General features: G+C 44.4%; 1 protein-coding gene across 1 annotated transcript in view; it reads right to left on the bottom strand.

Moving 5' to 3' along the window:
• Dgki (diacylglycerol kinase iota) overlaps positions 1 to 26,023 on the bottom strand; it is a 421,628-nt gene that overhangs the window by 256,653 nt on the left and 138,952 nt on the right. The window contains exons 2-3 of the mRNA XM_051174678.1: positions 23,776 to 23,884; positions 9,027 to 9,122 (exon numbers count right to left, since the gene is read on the bottom strand). Coding sequence (XP_051030635.1) covers positions 9,027 to 9,122; positions 23,776 to 23,884 — 205 coding nt within the window. The remainder of the gene's footprint in view (positions 1 to 9,026; positions 9,123 to 23,775; positions 23,885 to 26,023) is intronic.

Below are 26,023 nucleotides of genomic sequence, written 5' to 3'. Positions count from 1 at the left end.
TTATGGCCCCCCTCATCCTTGTCTGCCTCCACTGTCAAATGGCCCCCTCTATGTGTGTGTTCCTCCCATAAAGACTCTCTTCACCTAGGATTAGTGTGTACCCTCCCCTGGTATGACCTTACCCTAAAGGATTGCCACCTAGCATCACAGGATTCTACACTAAGGTGTTATTAAGGAGTTCTGGACACTAGGACATCAGTGTACCTTGCAGGAGTACACAGTTGAATGTATAACCATCTGCTAGATGCCAAAGGCAGTCTACCTGACTGGTCCTGACCTCTATGAAGTTCACGAGTGACTCTCCACCCTGACAGTGCACAGCCTGCAGAGATTATCTTGCTACTTTAGTCCACGCACTGAAGGTTGTCATGAGGCATATCCGACCTGGGAGTCATGACCGGGAAAGAACCAAAGTAAAAATTAAAATGTCAAAAGTGACTATGTAGTTCATTGTATCAGTTACCTTCTGCTGCTGCGATAGACCGTCATGACCAAAGGAAACTTACACAGGAAAGGGTTTCTTCGGGCTTACAGTCCCAGAGGGAGAATCCATAGTAGCAGTGGAGGTGTGGCAGCTGAGGGCCAGGGGCAGAGAGCCAAGCAATCACACTGCACACAGGGAGCAAAGAAAGTGACCCGGAAGCAGAGAGAGGCTGTAAACATGCAGAGCCTGTCTTAGTGGACAGACTTCCTCCTGCAAGGCTCTACATCCTAAAAGTTTCATGACCTCCCCAAACAGCGCCACCAACTGGGGACTCAGCAATCAAACACATGAGCGTGTGCAGAGCATTTCTCATTCAAACTGCAAACACCCCACCCTTGTCCTTCAGAGCTCACGGACATATCACAAAGCAACATGTATTTAGTCCAACTTAAAAGTCCCCATGGTCTTTAAAATCTAGAGTCATCTGAAAGAGGGGAACAGCAAGTAAGAAAATGCCTCCAAAACATCCAGCTATAACGTAGCCTGTAAGGCCTTCTCTTTATTAGTGGCTCATGTGGGAGGGTCTAGCCCATTGTGGGCGGTGCCACCCATGGGCAGGTGGTCCTGGGTTCTATATGAAAGCAGGCTGAGAAAGGCATGGGGAGTGAGAAAGCAAGCCAGAAAGCGACACCCTCCATGACCTCCGCATTCGTTCCTGACTCCAGGTCCCTCCCGTTGGAGTTCCTATGCTGACTCCTTTTGTGAACCCAATGAAACCCTTTCCCCTCCAACTGGTGTTTCATCACAGCAACAGAACCCTAACTAAGACACCTGTTAAAAGAAAAAAGACAGTTACATACACCCAACATGCAAAAGCATGGAATATACACTCCCAATCCAAAAGGAAGGGATGTGAACACAATGAGAAAAAAAGGACAAACATAGAATCCTGCAACTCCATGGCTAGTATCGAGGGCTTTCTTGCTACAATGTTTCAATAGTGCAGCCCCTTCAGCTCTGTTGCCTACATCGTACACCTGTGTCTCGGGCTGATTGCACCTTTGTGTGCGGTTCTACTTGTCATAAGCCTCACAGATCTGGCATTTCCAGCATCTTGGGGTTTCCACTGCAGTCCAGCGGTTACCTTACCGTCACTGCTCCAGGCAATGGCCTCTCACAGCTCTCTGCACTGATTCCGGCCTGGCTTCAGTGGCTCTCTGAACGCACGGAGAAAGAATCCATGACCCTCTCAGCCCTGAAGCTTCCAGGTCTCAAAAGCAACTGCTACATGGAGGGCACTGCCAGGTCTGGCTGCCAGCTTGGGAAGAACTTTTGTTCCCTCGGATTGTATTTATAGGAGCTTTGTAATGTTTTCTAGAAATGGGAAATTCCTTAGACCTTTCCTAAGTTGGGAGGTTACCTGGGTGGGTCTTTCCCTGGGAGCACCCTTCCTAATATAATGCAGAGTAGAGGGCTTTTCTTTGATGGCATCCTCAACAATTACAACCTGTCCTTCAACACATGATCTGCTGGGACGTTTGCCTCTAAGACCTTTTTCCCCTTTTCCTCTAAGACCTGCACATTTTATATTTCTTTCTGCTATGTTGGCATTGTAAACCTGCATAACACTAGTAAATAACAATAGTGCTAAAGACTGAGTCTGATGCTGCCCCAACATTTCATCCACCAAAGACACTGCTTCATTACTTTTCATTTAACCTCATAGGACACAGGCAGAAGGCAAACAGATTCTTAGCTAAAGCATCCTATGAATGGCCTTCAGCCATTCAGGTACTCATAAAATCCTTTCTTCCCTCTGAAACCTCCAATTCAGACCTCAATCCACATTACTCTCAGCAGTACAGTCTTCTGGGCTTCTGTTAGGCTGGACTGTTAAGCACTGCTTACAATTTTCCAGTCCAAAGTTTTCCACATTCCTCAAACAATAACAACAACAACAACAACAAAATGGTCAAGCTTTTGACAATAACAACCCCATTTCTGTATTAGTGACATTTTTTTGGTGCTGTAATAAGATACCACAGCCAAAGGCAACTTAAAATGGAGTTTATTTTGGCTTACGCTTCCAGATAGCTAGAGAGCCATAACGGCAAGAAAGGCATGGCAGCAGGAACAGGAAGCTGAAAGGAAACTTATTGCGGTAAATAAGGATCAGGATAAACAAATAGGCCGAATAGATGTTTATTCAGGGAGAAATAACTTACAACCTAGACAGATGAACACCAGGAAATTCAACCCGATCCTCTCCTGTCCGAGTCACGCCAGAAAGAGAGTGCCTTCCTGGCCCCCTCCGACCTCCTTCCTCAGGCCCTCTCCGCCCATCGCTCCACCCCCCAATGGGCGTGGTCAGTGCTACAGAAGGACTACCTCACTACAATTCCCCTTTTAGTCTAAAGAAAAGATTTAGGCTTAATACAAAACTATATACAAAACAGTGAATAACAAGTGTGCTCTAAGAAAAGGAAAATCGAGAACAAAATGACCTACAGAAACTAGAGGAAGAGCGAGGCTAAAAACTCTCAAAGCCAGCCCCAAGTGATATACTTCCTCCAGCAAGGCTGCCCTACCTAAACTTCCCCAAAACAGCGCCACCAACTGGAGACTAAGTATTCAAGTGTATGAGCCTATGGGGGAGGGGCATTTCTTGTTTAATTACAATACTCATTCACAACTGAGAATCCCTAATGCAAACTCTATAATAATTCTTCAGATGGACCAAAACAAATACGAAAACAAGAGAGTAGTGAAATAATGGTCAAAGTTCAACCAGTCAGTTCATGAACCCAAAGCAGCCCATCTGGAGTTTTCCTCACCACCCACATACCTCTTAGTGCTTGCCCAGCCCCACGTGATCAAGGCTGGTGTTTAAGTCTACAGATGGATATGTACACATCTCCTTCAAGTATCAAATTAGGAGTGCACTAGTGTATTCTCTGTGGATTGTTAGAACAGAGCTAAGACCTTCTGGGGACAGACACATGGCTGAACATCTTTGCATACCATCCCCACAACGGTAGGATATTTTCTATTACAGTTCCCACTGAACAATGACGTCACATACTAACAGTCAAGTAGATGACATTCCCAACACTTCTGAGATCCCCTGGTGCTAGGTCGTCAATGCACATACAACATGAGAATACATGAATGGGCAATAGTATATTAAAATACATTTCACCTGGCGTGGCAAGATGGCTGACTTGCCGCAAAGGCTCACAACCTGAGGTTGATCCAAAAACCACACGGTGGAAGGTAAGACTGACACCCCACAAAATTCTCTCTGGCCTCATGGCAGCAAGCTATGCTGCATATCCTCCCCTCAATTAATTAATGTAATTAAAATTGGTAAATAAATATCACCAAACAAGAGTGGGATTTTACGTCAGGTCCTTCTCCTGACAATAACACTGGGACAAGGAGAGAGGTCTCTGCTCTCCAGTTTCATTCCATTTTCACCCCTTTATTTTCCTTAAACTGGGAAGGAAAGAAGAAAGCAAGGAAGGCAAGATTGCTGATTTGGGAGATCTGGTTACCTGGGAATAACTTTAATTCCATTAAATGTTGGCACAGATTCTGTAGGACTGAATGTTGCCGCCAGAGATCCAAGGGAAAAGATTTCAGACCCAGTGATACTGAGGCTGCGAAGCAAACTCTCTCTCCCCTGACAGTACCCAGTCACCTGTGGTCACTGCCTTACTTGCCACACACACTCCCGGGCAGCAGTCAGAAGCATCAGTCTACACAGCACCAGGGAGCCCCGCCCTTGTGGTACATCCTGGGTTTCCTTCATTTATTGAGCCAGGGTCACATACAGCCCAGGCTGGCCTCAAACTCATCATACCATCAAGGACAATATTGAATTTCTGATTCTCCTGCCTCCAACCAAGTGCTGGGATTACATGCTTGCACTACTACTCCCAGATTTAAGCTTGGCAATGCTGAGCTTTGAATGTGAGCTTTGTGTATGCTAGGCAAGCACTCCTCAATTGACCTACATCCCCAGCCCCGGGTTTGGTTTTAAATAGATGTTCCAGTGTCTGCGTAAATTGGGCGACCATCTCAGTATCCTTGATGCTCTCATTCGCCCCCGCTGACTTCCAGTACCATGGACATCAGCAGCCATGTTCACCTTTACATTTGCCTTGGTTTAGACAGCACACTGTGTGGTCATGCTCTGTGAGTTCACTGACCTTTATAGCATGCTCCGTTTTGGTTCAGACTCGTGCAGACATACCCGAGCCCATCTGTCCTTTCCATCTTTCCTGTCCCTGCTGACAATAAACACCGTTGGTGTGCTCACACACCATGACCCTTGATTTGCTCTGAAGAGCTACCTTCTGCCTCTTAGTTTGCTCACATCCCTCTCTCTTTCTCTTTCTCTCTCTGAAAACTCTTCCTTGACCCCACTCTCAAGCAATGAGCATTAATTACTTCCATGTCTGTGAAACAGCCTCTGTCTACATCCAGCCACATGGATTTAACTTTACATAACAGGGTGAGATGGGAAAGGTCTGCCTTCCTCCCCAAGAAATCTGCTGTAATTGGTTTAGAAGCCCCCTGGTGGTACCTGGCCATGATAATGCCAACAGGTCTTCATTCTTCAAAGATGGCACATGAAAGGAAGCATAAATCTAATACATAATCTATATGTGCATGCTTTTCTACAAAAATTTTATTCACTTCTAAAGAAGTTACAAGTACAGCATATTCCTTGTCTGAACTCTTGCTGGAAGCAGGTACCCATCGCCTTTCCCCAGCATCCTTCTACATCATGACTAAACATATTTTTGAGCCCACTTCTGCAGGTACCTAAGTGCCCTAATGGGCAACTCTGTGCTACAGAAGCTCTTGGACTTAGGTTGGTGGACCACCCACACTTGAATATTTAATGTGCTTCTTAAAGTCACTTGTCTACAAATCCAACTTCAGACACAGAGGAGTCAGCACTTGGAACATGGAGGGGAAAATTGCTCACAAGTGCCCCGGGGGGACCTCATGCTCATTGGAGGGGCATGGCTACCGTTAGAGACACCAGGTCTAGGTCTAGAGTCATGCTCCATCTTCCTTACAGATGGAAAGTCACTTCCCTTTTATTCAAAGCAGCTCTTTACATAACAGGATGTCTTTCTCTACTTACTCCCTTCTTAACACTCAGCTGTAATCATGCTACTGGAGCTTTCTTTACCAAAAGGTTCCATGGCTTAAACCAACTTGTTCCCTCTCCTCTGGATCTTTCAATGTCTCTCCCAGAAAGTGGTATTCAAGATGGTCATACATCACCATCTGAACTGGGTGGCGATCTAGAAAACACTGAATGCCTTTACCATATACTGCCAGTTACGTGGGGACTGTTCATATACCCTCCTACCAAGCGATCACATGACAAGCCATCTTGGTCTAAACCAACCATCAGGAGGGCTCATCGCTCTATAAGCCTTGGCTAATTAAAGAGGCCCTAGGCTGACTCCCTCTTCAGAGTTGTTTCCATTTGAGTAGCTTTGCTTATATGTCTCTATACATCATATTGTCTGTTCCTGTTCTGTTTCTGACCGTAATTCACTTTGGCGGTCCTATGCCAAGTGCATGCTGCATGCGCATCAAATTCTCACACAGCAGCTCCCCACTTCACATGGGAGGAGACCCCACTTAGCAATAAGGGCCTTGCCACGAGGAAACACCTCATTTATTTGTGACTTGGCTTACACAACGTCTTTGTTGGAGGATAACTCTTCATCTTGCAGACATTTTTAAAATGGGGTTGAAAGAGCTAAGTGCCTGGGGTAAAATCCAAGGTAAGGTGAAAGGACACAGAGTTGTCACAGCTCTACTCTGGATCGCCTGCTAACATTCTCATCGTTCTCTTCGTCTCTTCTGGCCTAAAGGTAAGAGTGGCCGATCAATGGCGGGTAGAAACGCTAACTGTGGACGCAGAGGAGGAGGAGTATGGAGCTGGGTGTGACGGCACACCTGTAATTGCAACACTAGGGCAGTTGAGGTAGAAGGATCTCAGCACTGACTACAGTCAGTTCAAGGTCAGACAGCCCTACCTAGCAGCCTGGGGAAGGGAGGTGTCTGCATTAATTCATAACTTGTCAAGAGAAGTAACAAGCAGCTGTTCCAAAATGAGTGCCCAGAAGAGGACAAAGGGAACAATTTGCAGAGGGGCAGGACGAGGTAATCGATGAGCCAGCCCATCTGTCTGCTAACAGAAGCATCCACGTAGCACATATGCAAGGCAAACTCACCTTGTTCTTCCATTTCACACTGTCTGATATCCCAAGACCAATGTTTATACAATTACCCAAGACCTTAATGCTAAATCATCATTTATAGCATTTCAGTCCAAACAGCTGGGCTTCCCACAGATTTGGTTAATTTAATCAAACTCCATGCAATTATACTTTAATTAAAACTACATATGCATAAAGTTGAAATGCTGATATTTAAATCAATTGAATTCACAACAAGATTAGAAGAAATGCGAACAAACGATTAATTATAGGTCCAAATTAAAAACAAAATTAAAAGCAATTTAAACCTTCTCTCTTTTTCTGTCTAGAAGGTAGCCATGACCCAAAGGTCACGAATCCTCAATGTCACACCATGGGTGGAAGCAGAGACTCAAATCCAATCCAAGTTTCTTAACTTCAGATCAATAGCCTGTTCATCTAGGCCATTCTAGGAACTTTAGTTGCTTCCTATATTCATTAAACGAACTTGACCCTCACGAAGAGACAACAAAGTTTTTCTAAACAAGCATCTACCAATGAAGGGACCAAAACTGCTGTGGTGACGAAAAAGGTCTTGATGTTGAGACTTGGTCATTTTAGTAACCAGAGAATGTGCTCAAGTTCTTTACTCTATAAGCGCTTAGAGAAGCTCAGTGTCTTCCTGGTTACAGAAGCATATTCATATATTATTTGATTGCCCTATATTTTGCTCAAACCATTTTCATACATAATAAAAAAAATAAATCTCTATAAGTTATGACATCATTTTCTTAAGTAGGAAGGAATCCTTCTCTGTTCTTTACTATTCAGAGTTTTATGTCACTCTATTTTTAGGTTACATTTTTAAATGTAGGCAAAAATTAAGCCTACTTTCTCAGCATTAAACCTTCAGCCTCTCCAAGACTTATTGTATGGTCACTGATCCGTCTTTGTGGTTTAGTTTAGTTTTTTTCAGCACTAGGAATGAAACCTAGGGCCTTACACATGCCTGGCAAGCATTCTACTACTGAGATACACCTTCCATCTTACTATAATTCAGTTTAGTTGCAATTCTGACCTTGGCACCATCTAGAACCACCAAGAGGAGAGTACATCAATAAGGGATGTCTACCTCAGGCTGGCCAGTGAGATGTCTATGGGGGTTGTCTTAATTACTTTAATGGAGGCAGGAAGATGCAGTCCACTGCGGGTGGCACCATTCCCTAAGCAGGCCATCCCAGACAACAGAAATGTAGAAAGGGGGCTAAGCACAAGTAAGTACACACGTGTTCATCCTCTCTCTCTGCTCGTGATTGTGGGTGTGACTAACATTTCAAGTCCCTATCTTGGCTCCCCTGCAGTGATTGTAAACTTAAATCCCCCTAAAGCATGTTCTGTCACCACAACAGAAAGATGAGACTATGTAACTATGCAATCCAGGCGGACTTCAAATTTGTCATCCCATGCCTTCCTCCTCCGTGTTGTGGTTTTAGGTACATGCTTCCATACCTAGCCCCCAAAGAGAAGTTTAAACCCTAAATAGATTCTAAATAGGGGCACAAAGTGATTTTTTTGTTATTTTTAATTATTTTTCCTTTAAATTAAAAACAATCTTATTTTACATATCAATCCCAATTCCATTACCCTCCTGTCCTCCCAATTTCCCCACCAATTCCCCATCCCACCTCCATCCACTCTGAGGCCTCTGCCTCCCATGGGGGGATCATCAAAGTCTGTCACATCATTTGGGGCAGGACCTAGCCCTATAACCTCCCCCCCCCACAGACACACACACACCATGTATCTAGGGAATGGGCTCCCAAAGAATTTTAATAAAGCAAAAGTCACTCCTACTCACCTGGCTGTTGATTTATCAAGTCATTTCAGGAACTGTGTCCTCCAGATTTCAGTGTGGAAACAGACTAACATATTTACATCTCACACAGCTGTTTCCACCCTCAGCACCAGAATCTCCGACCCCATAGCCACTAATCTGCAGGGAGATCACACCCCTCCTCTCCACTCAGGCCTCTGTCACCCCACAACCTACCATACGTGATTGACATCCCTCATCCACATTCCCCCTCACTTTTTTTCCCAGCGTATGGTCCCCACAACACTACGGTGGTCAGCATCCTATTACACTAATGTGTAGCCGACCCAATGAAACCCTAAAGTCTTAGGAGTTTACAACCTGGAGCCATTTTAATTTGCTACACAATCTGTAAACGTTAAAAGAAAGTGGGAAGTTCTAGGTCTTGATGGTGGAGCCTTTCCAAACCCATCCTGGTATGTTAGGGCACAGCTTTCCTCTCATCCCCACAGAGGCTGTTTCCTGGAAAGACTAAATGGGCACGGTGGGACATACTCACTGCAAATCGGACTTGGCAGCTCTCCTCCCCCAGGTAGCAGAGGTCGCCTGAGACGTTGGTCTCCAGCCAAAGGTGTTCCCCGTTCACAGCATTCTCCTGTGAGGAAAAAGACACGCCCACCCACTTGAGTGCTCTCTTCAGCATCAAGGGGGGACTTCAAGTCTGGGGTTTTCATGCAGGACATGTAGTGACCCCCAGGAGTTTAACACTCTTCGTGGGCTCTTCAAAGACATTGCTGGAGTTGACACTATGTCAGTTCTGGAAAGGGGAAGTGGCATTTGGGAACTCTCGTCAGTAACCAAGATAGATAGGAGCTCTATGAAGGCCTCATGCATGGAGGCATCACACTGAAACATTTTCAACAAATGAGGAAAAGACGACTCTGAAGGGCTCCGTGTAAAAGCGTGTTTATCCATACCCCCACAGGAGGCCAACCTAAGATAAAAATTAGCCTCTGCTTAGTAAATTAGCTAAGAAGGAGGATGATAGTATTAAAATACTTTAGGTAAGAATGGCTGACAATGCATTTATACTTAGCTTGCCTCTCTGGCACTCAAAGCACAATACATTCCTACTAATCCAGACATGTTACTAATTCAGTAAGTCCTCCCACATAGCTCTCAATATTACAAATTAACTTGTCTGCTGCCTAAGAATAGTGAGCAGAGCTGCTGTGATGTACGACACAATGAGCAACAACCCAGTTTTATCCAAAAAACATGCAGGACACAATGGAGATGAGGACGGTCACTTGGCTTTTGCGGCAGATAGAATTCTATGGTCTTTCTTCTGACACACTACTTTAGAGAACGTGAATTTAGAGAATGCACTAACTGTACATTCTGTTTATTTACTGAAGGGTTGAAACATTGGGGAAAACGCTGTATTAGATTAGCCACAAGGAACATGAGATTAAGAGTTTATAGGGAAAACCCTGTTGTTTTTATTTTATCCCACGGGCTCGACTATGGCCCTGTCCCCAGTTCATAAACTGAAATCTAAATCACAGTGCGGTGGCATTAGGAAAGGTATTGGAAAGCAATCAGGTCACGAAGACAGAGCTTTCACTGTGGATTCAAAGCCTTTACAGGTAGAAAGAGCGTTCTCCTCCTCTGCACATGTATGCAGCAAGGGAAAGCCACCCAAGTTCACAGCAGGAAAATAACTACCACCAGACAGGTGGAGGGCCCTCACCAGGAACTCAATGTGCTTTGTCCTTGGTTTGAAAATGATGGGAAATCGATGTCTCTGGCTTAGGTCACCCATTCTGTGGCATTCTGGGGTAACATCGTGAACAAACAACAGAGGACAGCTTCAATAGAGAGCTTACAGAATAACCGAGTAAGGTGCATTTGAGCCAGCCTTAGCATAGCTCATTCGAGAAACATCCACATGACAGCCTTCTCAATGTCAAGGCTTAGAACAGAAAAAAATAGAAATATAGACAAAGGTTTCCAGCAGAAAGACAGGGAGAGAGCATGCTATTAAAAAAAAAAAAAAGTAATGAGTGCATTTCTTCAAATAGAATACATTTTCCTTTCAGGGTGAACAGTCTAAAATGATTTGGGGCAACAAAATCCACAGGCCATATTGTGACCTAGGATCCAGATCAGTTGTCCTCAGCCTTCCTAATGCTGCTTCGACCCTTTCATATGGTGACCCCCAACCATAAAACTGTATTCATTGCTACTTCACAATGGCAGTTTTGTTATGGGTATAATACTAATGTAAATATATATGATTTCCAATGGCCTTAGGTGACCCCTGTGAAAGGGCCATTTGACCCCTAAAAGAGTCGAGAGCCACAGATTGAGAACCACTCATCTAGATGCTCCCAGATCCAAGGAGAGTGAGAAAGTATTAAATCAGCAAGAGTAAGATATGAACATGTAGGAAAGGTGATCAGGTATTTAGGTGACAAAGGTCTCAGGTGCCTTCTTTTTTTGCTTCATTTTTTTTTTCTTCTCCTCAGGAATATTCTCCTTTGGTCAACAATGTCCAACTCCTATATAGATAGTCATGGGAAAACAGACCTGTCTTCTTGTGGGACACTATCAGGAGAAAGGAAGACTAGACATAGGGGAGGACCTTAAAAGTTCATACAAAATGATGACATCACTAGAGATAAAGACATTTCTGTACAAGACAGCCTAAAGAAACTATGCTCACCATCTAAATCACTACAGAGGAGTTACCTACTGTCCACTTTAACTTCTAGCCCATTATACAAAAGCCATCCATCCCTTTTCATTTTATTGTTCAACTCATTCATCAAGCATTTATTCTTCTCTTCTGGCAGCAGTCATAGGGAGGCTATGTTATCTCACACTGGCCAATTGACTAGCAAAGCTGGAAACTAAATATGATGTAATAACAGAAAGGGAAGGGCTACTAAGGGAAGGGCTTCAGAGGAAATATTGACAACTATTTTAAGGGGTCCAATATAAAACTGTTACAGTGGAGAGAAAATGTCAAGAACCTTTGACAGCAACAAGCTAGGTGTGCCCGCAGCGATGTCCTAGAAGGGCAGGTAAGAATCTGTGGGTCAGATGATCACAAGAACCACATACTGGACTTGCAGACCTATAGTTCCTGGCTCCCGGATTCCTTTGCTAAATGGTATACCATTTGCAAGCTTTCAGGGACTCGCTGATCAGTATTGCATCAGAGTCATCCACAGAAAGACCACTACTTTTAGGTAGTCTCAGTTTGTGATGGGAACTTGATTTAAAAGAGGTGTACCATTGGAAGGGAAAAGAAGGAGGGGTTACAAGATCCTGCCACCATCTAATGGGCTGGTTCTCAGTTTGAGCTATCTACTCAATGGCCTATTGAAAAAAAAAAAGTATGTGGGTATGACTCCAGAGAGTCTGTCAGTGAATCTCAATGAAACCTGTATACAACAATTGCTCAAAGGTCCCAAGATGGCCCTGATGTGCCCTGGAGTCTATAACACAATAGACCTCACCCTCCTTTTCAAGCTTTTTAAGATAACAGATTCTAGAGCATGTCTGTGAGCCAAAATACTATATGGTATTCTTCTTTGTCTTGTACAATCCCTAGAGAAGATGATAATGGAGACATGGCATGAAGTATCTCCTTCAGTTTTAAGGAAAGACACAGAGCTGTAAGCATATACCCATAGACCTGGAGTTCACTGTGAAAAGCCCTGAGGTATTAGTGAAAGAGCAACATGTATAGATATCTAAAGAAAAAGCAGAGTAAAGATCCATTACTTAAATTACTGTGCTTACTTTGGGAAGTAGTTCCTGAAGAAATAGTTGTAATGGAAGGAAAAAGTAAGTGTCCTTAACGGGGAACAATTGTCACAAGAACAACACAACAGAATGTTGCAAAATCAAGAAGTACAAATATAGAGATTGATCATGTAGTATCTCATGATATGGAGTCACAGAAGTAAAAATAATAAAATTCAGAACGGACTTGTATCATAGTCATAGACACACAGAAAAGCAAGAGCTGAGAGCAAGGACCTACATCAACAGTTGGGTTCTTGACACACATCCATTTCCATTTTTCTCCTACAGGGAAATCTCAGCGAACTATTCTTATATTGTGTCACTCGCTTCCTTTACAGCATTATGATTTCCTGAACCCACTTCCTGGTATTCTTCTTTCATATACCAATACTATTTTCCAGATCACCAGTGATGTCACATGGCTCAATCCAATGGCCAACGATCAAGCTTCATGTTCATCAGCAACTCCAACACTGATGCCTGCTCTCTTCACCCAGAGGCACTTTCTTCTCCTCTGCTGTTTACTCTTTCTAGTCTCTTTCTTATGCCAAACATTTTCAGCACTGAAGTGTTCTACAGCTCAATGCTCAGTTCTTTATATTACATCTCCTGTCTACATTCAGTCCTTATATTACTACACTGAGGGTTCTTGGCTTTAGCACTCATTGAGTAATTGTTACCTTCCAAATAATTAAATCAATATGACCCTCTTATTTGAGTTTCATTCATAAACAACCACCCACAGCATCTCCCCCAAAGACCTAAAGGAATGTCAAATCCTTATGTTTGCAAGAACTGGATTTCCTCTGCTGATAGGTTCTTCCTCATCTTCTCTCTGGATTTTCAGTAAATGGCATTACCATTCTTCCTACTTAGGCTGTGACTCTGGGGTCCTTCTGTAGCTCTCTCTTATTTACAACTAATATCATTTCATCACGGTTTCAAAATGCATCTGAGGTCCAGCTACTACTCCCCACTTGTACTGTTACTACAGCTGTGGCTTAGAATACCACAGTAGCCTGCCACAACTGATATCTATTTGGTCTCCACCTCTCACAGTCTGTCTTCCAAAACTGCACCATCAGCAGTTAGGGTGAGAGCCTATTTCTCTGTGCTCCCTAGCAGCCTGGGGGCCCTGATTTGGAGACCTTCACTAAGGTGAGGCAGGGGTTGACATTCTCCTTGCTGCTTCTTCAGCAAAGTGGAAAGTCTCAAGTCAAATTGACCGAGTTTGCTGCTTTTTGCTCTTTGTTTAAGATGTGAGTAAACCTGATGCCAGTATAGTGTGTTCCTTACTTCATCCAAACTTGCTCAACTATTCCCATCAAAAATGGCTCAGTATGTGTTTTTTTTTTTTTTTATCCACATTCCTTACCCCTCTCTTGACTAATTTATATGGCATCAAATCAAGCATTATTTCCTCAAAAATTCCTCATTGCCCCTTAATGCAAGCCAATTTACTTTGCTAGCTTCTGTCATAAAAATCATGCTTTTTCCTGTTATCTACCTTAACTGGCACTTATTCATATATTGGCATAATTATTTGATTAACATTTCCTTTCATACTAGATTCTAAGGTTCATGAATGCATTAAATTACAACAACTAACTTACTGCATGATCATCATTAAATCTCAATACATTTTTAAAAAGATAACAGCCATTGAGTAAAAATATATCTGGGTCATGTCCAATTGCTAGGGGCAGAAAGGAAAAATGACTGTTATTTTATGCCCTTTAGTTTGTAGTCATAAATTACAACACATGGAAACTAAACATAGTTAAGACATGAAAAAAATTATGATGACATGCTCTTTTACCCACACATGTTCCTGTTCCCTCTTCTATCCCTGTTTATCTATCTTATTTGTATGATGATGGATACTCCAGAAGTGTGAGTTTAACAGTTTTCAGTGAGTTAAACATGAATTCTCCAACCTCAGTATAGTCTTAGAGATTCCTAAATCTCTAAGTGTAAGAAGTGGGAGTAGTCTTAAGAACTCTTAAATTCTGCATAAAGGATACCTGCGTGGTATCAGCATTAGGATGAGCTAAACAAATGACTAGCTTTGGCTTGATTCCTACATTTCTCCTGACCCCTTTCCTAGCTGTGAGCTAATAACATGAATGCTATTATAAAGCAGATAGACTACTTAATATCTATATGATTTAGGACCCTCTCGTTTCCCTAAACCCCAGTTCATCTGTCAGTAAAATTATAAAAGTATTGTTCCTCTATCCCAGGATCACTGTGAAATTTCAGTGCAAAAATGAAAATATGTCACAGTGTCTACATGATAAAGAGTTAGTCAGTGTTTGTTTTCTTCTTCCTCTTCTTCTTCTCCCCCTTTTCCTCCTCCTCCTTCTATTATGTTGCTATCACTTTATCACTTTCTAGTTTTCTTTCTTCTTCTTGTTCCATATATGAAAAGGATTTTTCAAATCCTTGGTCATTCTGACCAAGACTCATTCATGAAATTATTTTGCTCTTCTTCTTGAACATACAGCTAGATCTAATTTCCCAGTTTCCCTTGTGGGTAGGTGTGGCCATGACACCAAGTTCTAGGAAAAAAAAACAGGAGCAAATGTTGGAGGAGGGATCCATCAGAACTACCCAGGAGCATCTGCTCATTGCTTCTGCCACAGTAACTTACTGGGGTGATCAGCCTCTGGAACGATTCTGGAAACCTCCTGATGGGATGTCAGCATAACAGTCAGTATCTGTCCTTAAATAACTGTGAAGAGTCTAGTTTCCATCTAACCACCTAGACTAGTCTCCCTGGTGAGGGAGAGACAACTTCTATATTACGATATTACATATTCTGGTCTCTTATTCACAGCAGCCTACTTTATCCCCAAGGGATGCAGACTTAGCTCTTTGTTCTTATTTTTGTCTAGATTTCCTTTTATGTCTAAGTCTGTCCCCAAGTTCCTTAGCATACACTAGACAGCAAATCTAATCAAGTCCCAGTTTCTTCTTTGAATTCTGACAAATGCTCTGGCTAATTTTACACTGTCGTATACTCAGTTCCCTTAAAATACACCTATGGTGTGTCCCTTCACGGCTCTGAACACTTATAAAATGAAGTTCAATCGCGCACCCAAACCTTCCACCAGACAATCTGTCCTTTTCTTATTTTTCTCCTTTATTACCTCTGTTTGTTAATCATATCTTATTTCTGGTGTCATGTTTTGTTGATTATCCTTCCCACCTGGGAACATCTTGCTTGTTTCTTTAAAAATCTACCTTGAAATGACATCTCAAATAATATGCATCTCAAAAACTTTCCATTTCTCGAAAACAGAAAAATAACCACCCTATTTCTAAGAGATGGATTTTTTTCCCTGGTCTTTGGAATATGGAGACAAATCTCCCTGGATGGATGGACACACACACACACACACACACACACACACACACACACACACGAACGCACGCACGCACTCACTCACATCCACACTCAGCTGTGATCCTTGCTTGCATATTTACACAATAGATGTAGTTACTTATGACCCTCAATGTATGTATATTTGTGTGTGTCCACACACACACACACACACACATATACATATATACACAAATAGATATTACTACTTGCCCATGTTCTGCAAAAATCCCATTAATGGTTACAGATTTTTTTTTAAAAAAAAAGTTAAAGATCGGGACTATCACAGATTGAATAACATGTATAACACGTGTACCAGCAGGAGCCAGGCACATAGATACACATATGCAATTCCAACACTCAGGAGTCTGAGACAGGAGAACTTCTTAAAGTTCAAGGCAGGTCTGGGCTACCTAATAAGTTTCAGGTCAGCCTAAGATACAGAGACTTCGTCTCAAAAAGGCAAAAAGTAGTGTGTATGCACTAAAAGCAAATAACCCAGAGATACAAAGATAAGCAATTAGAAAATTTTTTTTAAAAAATAATTGGAGTCATAAATGATATCTCCCTTTACAAATATCCATGCAAAATTTAAAAGCAAGTTAAATGTGGACTGCCTGAAAACCCACAAGTTAGTAATAGGTGACAAAATGCCTTGATGGTCCACACAGGAGCTGTGCGGGAAATGGCCGCTGGACCCTGGAAATGCGGTCAGCATGGATTGAACCCTGCCATCAACACATAAGTCACAGTGTAAAGACTAAGTCAGAAGAAAGAGTGCTGAGGTCCTCATACAGCCACCATCTGTGGCTTCAGTGTTGAATGACAGCTCTGGGGGTTGATCGGGTGAAACAAAACATGGCACTAAAATTGGGTTTCCCCATTCATTCGTACTGTCTTAATGAGATTCCCTAAATGATTTATATTTAATCTATGGCTCACATCTGTTTCCACTGAAGAGCATTAGACAATCACTTCCCTAGTGTCCGAACATTTGGACCAAGATACTAAACTGCAGATCCAAGGAGATAAGGAAGGAGTCTGTGAGTTCTCCGAGAAGCCAACTGATTTTGGTTGTTGGTGCTGGTTTCTAAATTGGTTAATTGTGGTAGGAAGTCCAATCCAAACTGTCAATGCACCATTCCATGAACTGGAGCCTCCGAGTACAGAGCTTCTCTCTCTGCTTCCTGGTGAGGACACGGTGTGACCAGCCCTCCCCTGTCACGATGGACTGGATGGCTTTTTAAACTACACATTGGAATAAACCCTTCCATAGTATGCTTTTGTCGGGAATGTTGTGCAGTAATGATAAAAGTAGCTACTGTGGGGCTGCGTCTCAAATTACTCTGAACTCAGAAAATAAAGTGTGAGAGCCAATCATAGTAGATCAGCCCCACAATGACATGGCTATCCGAGACCAGAGGCTTCATTACACTGATTCATGGGAGGTGTTTTCCTTATTTTTCCATATCCTAAGTGAGAACGCATGCAGAAAACACTCACATAACGTGTGTACACACACACACATGTCGGCATACACACAGGCACACACATGCCCCCAGCTGCTTCCTGGCTTTTCATTCAGGGTTTCTAAAGATAAAGTGACCTAATTCCATAACCTAGTTTAAAGCAACTCCCTGTGAAGACTCCGGTCCCCTAATCTTGTCCCTGAACTGAACTGTGAGGCAATGTATCTACCAAGTGTGCTGTCTCTGCCTGCTGGGGAGAAAGCACTCCTTTGCTCAATGTCGTCAGCTAAAGAAAAGGAAAGCTGGAGTTGATGGGAGGCTGGCCTTATTGGCGCTGAAAGTTCTGTTTTCCGGGGAACACTAGGTGGAAAGATGTGGGCCAGTGAAGAGGTCAAAGACACTCGGAACTGAAGATATTGGGCCTAAGGTTGTCATGGGCTTTAAGAAAGAGTCTGTGGATCCCCAGCCCTGTTCTCCATCTCCCACATTGGCCTGAAGCTTGCTCCTGAAGCATAAGGGACAGAGGATGATTACAGAACAGTGGGGACAGAGGAGAGACACACCCCCAGCATTACTGGCTACACTCTTAGAAACAGAGGCAAGCTGTCATTGTAAATTGAGTCACCTTTGCAGAGGAAGCATGTGACATTCAAGAAGACACATATCCGTGGCATGGACACACTTCTAAATGGGCTAACTCACTCTAAACTGAGAGCTTGGATTCCAGCCCAGGAGACGAATAGTTTTGGTTTCTATTTTGAACATTGCCTCCTCCCCAGTCTAGTAATTTAGCTTATTTCCTCCCAAACTGGCTTGGCTGGCATGTGTCTCAGTGGCATCAGAGGGAACAGCCTCTACAGGTTGTCACTGGGAGGGCGAGAAAGGCCCTTCTTAGGGGTGGGAAAACCAAGCCTCTCTATCCATGTGCACGATAACCTGCTGTGTTACCATAGGAAGATCCTGAAAAAGGTGTGGGGGGGGGTCACTGGCATAAAAACGGTTGCATTTGTTTCTTTTACAAGTTGGCTTTGGAGTCATGTTTAGCAAGCCTTTCAGGACTAGAGATTATCTGAGTGCCCATCAGTTTCCGAGGATTACTTCATGTCGTATTGACTAAGCAGAGGAGTCACAATCAATTCATGCCCTGGCATCACTAACCAGGCGGCCCTTAGGCTGTCCTGGGCCCTCCACTTCGGAGAGCAAACAAGCAGAAGACACTGCCTGGCCCTTCAGGTTGCTGGAGACCGAAAGAGACCTCAGACAAGTCAAACAAGAAGCACTAGCTTGGTTCTGTTTTTAAGACAACTCACTGTGAGCAGAGAAAAATACACACAGTAAATGGGACGATCAAAATGGTATGAGTAAGAGAAGATCAGGGCCAGGAGGGAGGGGGAGGGAGGGAGGGGGAGGGGAGGGGAAGGGAGGGAGAGAGGGGGAGGGAGGGAGGGAGAGGGAGGGAGGGGAGGGAGGGGGAGGGAGGGAAGGGAGAGGGAGGGAGGGGGAAGGGAGGGAGAGAAGGAGGGAGGCAGGCAGGCTGGCTATAGGAAAGAGCACCCTTCAGGCTGGATCCAGCACAGTGGCCACTGTTGGGATGCTGGGGTGCCTTACTGAAGGCTGCTGTCTTGACCACTAAGGGGTGATGTGCATGGGGGGAAGGGTACAGCCTGTGGACAAAAGAGCAGAAATATTGGCAAAGATTATCAAGGGAATGGGACTGACACACGGGAAGATGAGTTTTGAGGAGTAAGTTCCAGCGGTGTGTGGGGAGGGCTGGAGCTTGTATTACCGAGGGAAATGAGGAGGGGAAAAATGGAATCCAGAAGGAAATGAAGCTCACGTACACAAAGCGTGAAAGCTACCTCCCACAACTGTACACGCCATCTGTGCTCGCTCAGTCAGCACAGGGCCCTCACTAGCAGGGCCTTCCCAAAGCCTGCGGCCAGTATTCTGAGGGGAATAACTATTCTCTAGATGACTTTGACACATACACCCAACTCCGGGTGGGGGGGGGTTCCTTTCTACAAAAAGTAAGAGTCCAGGCCCAGAGATTCCAATCCCAAGTTGACCCTGGCCTGCCTTGCCAAGCCAGGTGCACTCCAGACAGCTTCTGCATCTGGTTTCTCCCTGGTGAACTGATGTGACTTCGGGGTACAGAGTCAGGGTATGGCGGTAGTCGCCACCTTTGAAATGGTGCCTAGTCTCCTGAGCTCAAGAAGTAGAAGCAAAGAATTTCTCCTGAAGAGTCAAGTGGGCTGAGGACTAGGGGCTCCCACCACCCTACTCCCCATTGTGTTCCCAGAGTCAAGACCCTCAGCACAGAGACCTTAACCAAGACTATGCCTGTACCTGTGCATGTTTGTTCATTGTTGGTTTGTGGTGCTGGAAACCCAACTCAGGGACTCCTGAATGCCTGTCAAACATCCTACCACTGATCTATACCCTGACTTTCCACCACCCATTTCCCGTCTCATCCTTTCTTTTTTTTTCTTAATTCTTGCATTCTCATGCTTATTTGGGAGACTCTTACAAAGCTGTGATGCTAATCAGTCCCCAATTAAACAATACTCCCGAGGAAGGAAGTCTTATCGTTAGTGCATGCAGTCCGGTGGCTGCACACATGTTATCAGACTGCTTTTCTACAGGGAGCCAAAGGGCAAGGTTGTCACAGGCAAATGCTCAAGCCTCAAGACCCTTCCAGTGCTTTACACAAAACAACGGAAGTCCCCAATTCCTCATTTGGCCTCTTCAGCGGAAGGGACAGTTTAACATACATACAGGGTATTTGGCAGAAAGAAGCCAACATTTTAAAACCAGTATGATTCATTTAAACCCTTACAGAAAAAGTCAGAGGACACTGAAACACGCCTAGCCCCCGCCTCCTTCCTGAACTTTTTTGTGTGATTGGGTACTAGTCACTGCTGGCTTCTGTCTGCTGACACCAGTAGCAGCCAAGGGATAGATCTGTCCGAGCCACATCTGGCCTCCCAGGAGGGAGTGGCCTCCTCTTTGCTTTCCAACTAGACTTTCAGCAGATCACCCCCAGGGAAGGAAGAGAGTGGAAAGACCACAATTTACCCAGCCTCAGCTCCTATTTGTTTGGCCCCTATTGTACATCAGAGCCTCTTACCACCGGCCAAAAATACTACAAGAATGAATGCTACAGTGTACACCTCTCCATGGGAATCAGAAAATAATGCCTGCTAGCCTAATGCTGGCTTAGGCAGGGAATTCACTAAAAGCATTTGTTGATGCCTATTTCCTACATCAGCCATGACTAGAGGGTCCTTTCTCATATGCCAGTGACACTCCCCACCTCCACTCCGGTGAGCTCTCCTGACCCAGGCATTGATGTGCTGTATTCCTACAGTTGATTACTTCCTATCCATGGATTTTAGCTATGTAAACCACATCTTCATCACCCCCCCCCCCCCCCCCCGCCCATGATCCCAAGGAAATCACCCAGAATGCAAAGTAAGGTAGCTTTTGCTGGGTGGGCAGAAAATAATGTTCTAATGTGTAGGAGATTCAGTTGTGGCAGACACACTTAAAAACACATCTACGGGCACCAGGGTTTAAATTAGGGTATGAGAACATGTGCTGGACAAATGATGGTCTTTTCAATAACGATACTGTTATGATTCTCTCCACAAGCAGAAATGATGTTAGGTAAAGATGGATGTCCACAGCAGGAAATGATGATAGGCAGCTATCTCTCACTAACTTGAACAGACCAAATGCTTAAGTGTAAGAGCCGCTGACACTATAAAATATTAGAAGGAAATACAGGAGACATGATTCGGGATACTTTGATGGGATAGACTTTCTAAAGAGCCCTCCCTCCAAAAAAAACAAGAAACAAAGGGAAAATGGGCAAACAGGTTTCTTTAAAACTCAAGCAATCCTACACAGCATAGATAGCAGGTAACAGAGTTAAAGGCCAAAATATAAAGTGGGAGGAAATATTTCACACTGCACACCTGATGAATGAATGAATATTCATTCATTGAATATATATACATACACACACACACACACACACACACACACACACACACACACACACATTTTCAAACTTGAAAATCTCCATTGTCAACAAATAGCCCAACTTACAAAATGGGTAGTAGATCTAAATCAACATGTCTCAAAAGAAGACATGTAAATGACCAGCAGATACATTTTTTTTTAAAAAAAAATAAACATCACTAGTCATCGTGGAGATACAAATCAAAACCACAATGAAACAGCCCCTCCTTCCCTAAGAGTGAGCCCCTCCTTGCCTAGAGTGGCTCTTATCATGTAGAAGTTAACACAGACTGCAGAGATGTTGTGAAAGGGAATCCTTTTTTGTTGGGGGTGGGGTGGGGGTGGGGGTGGGGCTGGCAACAGCACAGCTACAAGAACACAACGGATGCTCCTGGAAAAAGTGGAGAACGGAGCCACTGTCTGACCTAGCAATCTCACTCCCAGGTCTGTATCCAAAGGAAAAGAAAATCCTTCGATTTGCTTAAGTAGGAGACACAGCTGCCATGTTCATTGAAACACTATTCACAACAGTCAGGAAATGGACGCAACCCTGAGTGTCCATCAACCAAGGAAACCCAGAGCTTGGGAGAGAGAGAAAGGTGGATTACTGGGGCTCCCAAGCTGGCCAACAAGCCTAGTCTAATTGGCAAGTTCCAGGCCAATGAGAAGCCTAGTTTCAAAAAACCAAATCGATAGACAGTGCCTGAGGAATGATGCCCAAGGGAAATCTCTGGCCTTCACACCCCTGTGCACATGCTCCTCTCTTCCCACAGATAAATGTGACATGTCTACATGCTTGTACATACTGGTAAAGGGTGAACAGAGTTACTGGATGCAGCGGGGAACCTCATTGAGAACAGATGAAGGTTAGTGGAAGGATAAGAATGTTCTTTGCATATGAGCACCCGAAAACTTACAGAAGGGAGGAATTTATATCAGAAGTAAAACACAGACTATTATTTTGCTAAGGTATGTTACATTTTCGGAAAGGCAAGTTAATAAAGAGTCAGGAAGCTGAACTATGTGGCACATGCTTATAATCTAGCTCTTTGGGAGGTTGGATTAGGAGGCTCAGGAGTCTAAGGTTATAGAGTATGTTCCGAGCTAGCCCGGGCTACTGGGAGAGACATTTTTTTCTCTCAAAATCAGTAAAAATAAGGGTTTTGGATATATTTCAATGGTGAAGTGCTTGCCTCGCACACGTGAGGCCCAGGTTTAATACCCAGTACTATAAAGAAGAGTGTTTGAGACCCTTTTCGTTTCTTATGTTTAGAAGTCTTGGGTGACTGCCTACGTTACAATATTATATAGAAGTAGAAACTGAGGCAGGAAGATTTAGCAATGGCTTCTTTCCTGGGCCCAGCACACATTCAGAAGACTCAGTGGCAGGAGAAAGGATTCTAATATTTAATTGTGGTTCCAATCATTTTAGCTTTAAAAGCAGCAAAAATGAAATTGAGTGTTTCGCATTCCTCCCCACGGGAAGCCGAGGCCAAGTAACACTTGCTGCTGGGCAATGCTTTTTCTATTTGTGAGACCGACCGTGCTATTGGCTTACTGAAGAAGTGTCTACCACACTCCCCGACAGTAAGTCCCTCTGAAGGATTTCAATTCTGCCAAGTTGAAAGAGTGTGGAAATAAGATTTGCCCGTATGTACACAAGCACTGAAAACAGGCGTGTCTTTGTCTCAGCTCATATTAAAAGCCCATTTAGGGCAACATGAAAAGCAGAGCTTACTTTTTACAGTCCATGACCTTTGCCAAGGGAGTTATTTTTTAAATTCAATAAAATGTCATATTATCTGCCAGAGGGGGGAAAATGTGGTGCATATACAGAGTGGAATATTGTTTATCTGTACAGAAAAAGGAAATCCTATCATTTACAACATAGACAGAATTGGAGGCTTTTGTGTTTAGTCAAATAAGCGAGGCACAGGAAGTCGAGGGCTGTGCAAGCTCACATATGAATTATTGCGAAGTCTATCTTACACTGACGGCAAGATGGCAGTTACCAGAGGCGGGGAGGGAGAGACACTGGTGAAAGAGTCAGGGGAAAGATTCTTCAGGGACAGGAAGCCATAGTTAGATGCCATTTCACAGTGGAGTGACCATAAACAGTGATAGTATAGTGTACTGTTTTGCACAAGGCTAGAAAAAGGGTGTTAGAATGTTTGCATCATAAATAACTGAGCAATGTCTGAGTAGATCTCCTTTGCCCTGATTTAAACTCTGCACATGGTGCCCGTGTGTTGAAACACCACACGGCAGGCCAGAACACATACGACTTTCATGTTTCAGTTGGTTAAAAAGGTAAACACTCCCCTCCTTTCTTCCATGACTCTCTCTCTTCCAAGAGGAAAAGGGCATGGGTGAGCCTGTTCTGTTCATTGTTGGGACAGCACGACAGAACTTAAGAACAGCCCTGCACACGCCTTCAGGTGGGGACAATTCAGCCCCCAGGTAGAGATCCATTAACACGGCCACTGAAGACCGAAGTAGATGTGTTCTTTCTTACAGAACCCTGAGGGTGAGATGAGAAAGACCCAGCAGGCAACTGAGAGGAAACCAACAAACGAAAACAAAACAAAATGAAAAAACCAGCAGACACCTACGCTCCAGTCCAGAGTCGCTCTGGGCTCCTTCGCTGGACCGTTTGCTATAGGCAGGCCAAGAGGATGAGCAGGAGCCAGGTGCTGGAGGCCTGTCCGGGAGATGGCTTTCCTGCGGCAAGAAAATAAATACGTAAGTCAATGCACACACATAAATGAACATATATGAAGCATGAGAATCTTGCACAGAGCTCATAGCTCCTGTGGAGCAGAAACTGTTCCTGAGTGGCCTGAATGAGTCTCTAACAACATCTGATACTCCTTACACTTGTAATGATACACCTCTGCTAGGACAGAGAGGAAGAAATCTCCCCAAATCAGGACACGCGGGGGAGCTGCTTTGTTTAGGCTACAGGGCCAGAGCTGAAAGCTTAACTTCTTTTCAGGGTGAAGGCAAGAGTTCGGCCTCTCCATTTACAGAAATAGACATGGGGCAGGCACTTGTGATACTTGGAAAGTAATTCAAGTTGCCAGAGATGAAATATAAGCAAAGTCCTCTCCTGGAACCAGACTGCCCAGAACAGCACTGTTCATTATGATTAAAATGGGTCTGCTCTTCCTCCCTCCTCCATGAGCACCCTCCTCCATGAGCATCCTCCTCCATGAGCATCCTCCTCCATGAGCACCCTCCTCCATGAGCATCCTCCTCCTCCATGAGCATTCTCCTTCTCCTCTATGAGCACCCTCCTCCTCCATGAGCACCCTCCTCCTCTATGAGCATCCTCCTTCTCCTCCATGAGCATCCTCCTTCTCCTCCATGAGCATCCTCCTTCTCCTCCATGAGCACCCTCCTCCATGAGCACCCTCCTCTATGAGCATCCTCCTTCTCCTCCATGAGCACCCTCCTCCTCTATGAGCACCCTCCTTATCCTCCATGAGCACCCTCCTCCTCCATGAGCATCCTCCTTCTCCTCCATGAGCATCCTCCTCCTCCATGAGCATCCTCCTTCTCCTCCATGAGCACCCTCCTCCTCTATGAGCACCCTCCTTATCCTCCATGAGCACCCTCCTCCTCCATAAGCATCCTCCTCCTCCATGAGCATCCTCCTCCTCCTCCATGAGCACCCTCTTCCTCCATGAGCATCCTCCTTCTCCTCCATGAGCACCCTCCTCCTCGATGAGCGCCCCCCTCTATGAGCATCCTCCTCCTCCATGAGCGCCCCCCTCTATGAGCATCCTTCTCCATGAGCATTCTCCTCCTCCTTCATGAGCACCCTCCTCCTCCATGAGCACCCTCCTCCTCCATGAGCATCCTCCTCCTCCTCCATGAGCGCCCCCCTCTATGAGCATCCTCCTCCATGAGCACCCTCCTCCTCCATGCAGAGGACCACTGTCCATTGAGCTCAAAGCTCTCAGCATGAAAAGACTGATTTGCATCTACCAAGGATGAGCCCACATTCCTTCAGCACCCCTCAACACAAGCAAGAGGACCCACGGCAAGAGAAGCAGAAGGAAGCAAAGAGGGGAACAGCGACTGTGAGCACGCCCTCACTGCAGAGCCTCTGAGGGAAAAAGTGCTTACAGCAGAAAGGTGAAGGACTAGGAGCAGAAGGGGGAAAACGTGTTACACCCTAAAGGGCAGGTGACCTCTCTGCATCTTCCCTGACCTACCAAGCCTCCATCCAGGAATGGTATTGGTGAGATTAGGCAAGAACAGTAGTTCTCCACACCCAACGTAGACACATGCCACCACTGGTCACTGTGCATCAGAGAGCCCAGCAGGGATCTGGCTTTCTGTGTTTCTTTTAGTGTCTCTTGGAGTCCTACCCAGGAAGTTCCAGAAACAGGTCTTCAATAGTTGGTAGTTATTACAAAGAGCTTGTTGGAAACTCCTCAATGTTCTAGCAGGATGCAGGCACCATATTTGATCTATATAATCCCCCAGACTCATCATAAGGGTGGAAGCCTTGAAGGACCATAGGTAGTAGGCAGCAACTTTGGCTCCTTGAACTGAAGTATATTCCACAGCCTTCAGCTAGATATTTTTATGAAAGGAACAGTGGCTAGGTGTGGTGACGTGGGCCTGGAATTCAAATTTACCTAAGGCACGGGAGCAGGAGGCTCTGAAGACAGAAAGTTCAATGTTACCCTGGGATACATGGCAAGACCCTGACTTGGAAAATAAAAGATAAGTCAACATTTGAAGATGCTAAGATGGTCTAACATGATATAAGAAACAAAGGGGTGAGGAGGAAAGCCTGAAGGACAGAGAATCTTCTAGGGCAATCCTTAGCTCACAGTGGTTTACCTC

Source organism: Phodopus roborovskii, unplaced genomic scaffold (assembly GCF_943737965.1).
Source record: "Phodopus roborovskii unplaced genomic scaffold, PHOROB, whole genome shotgun sequence".
NCBI lineage: Eukaryota > Metazoa > Chordata > Mammalia > Rodentia > Cricetidae > Phodopus > Phodopus roborovskii.
This window is presented reverse-complemented; position numbering and strand designations above follow the sequence as displayed.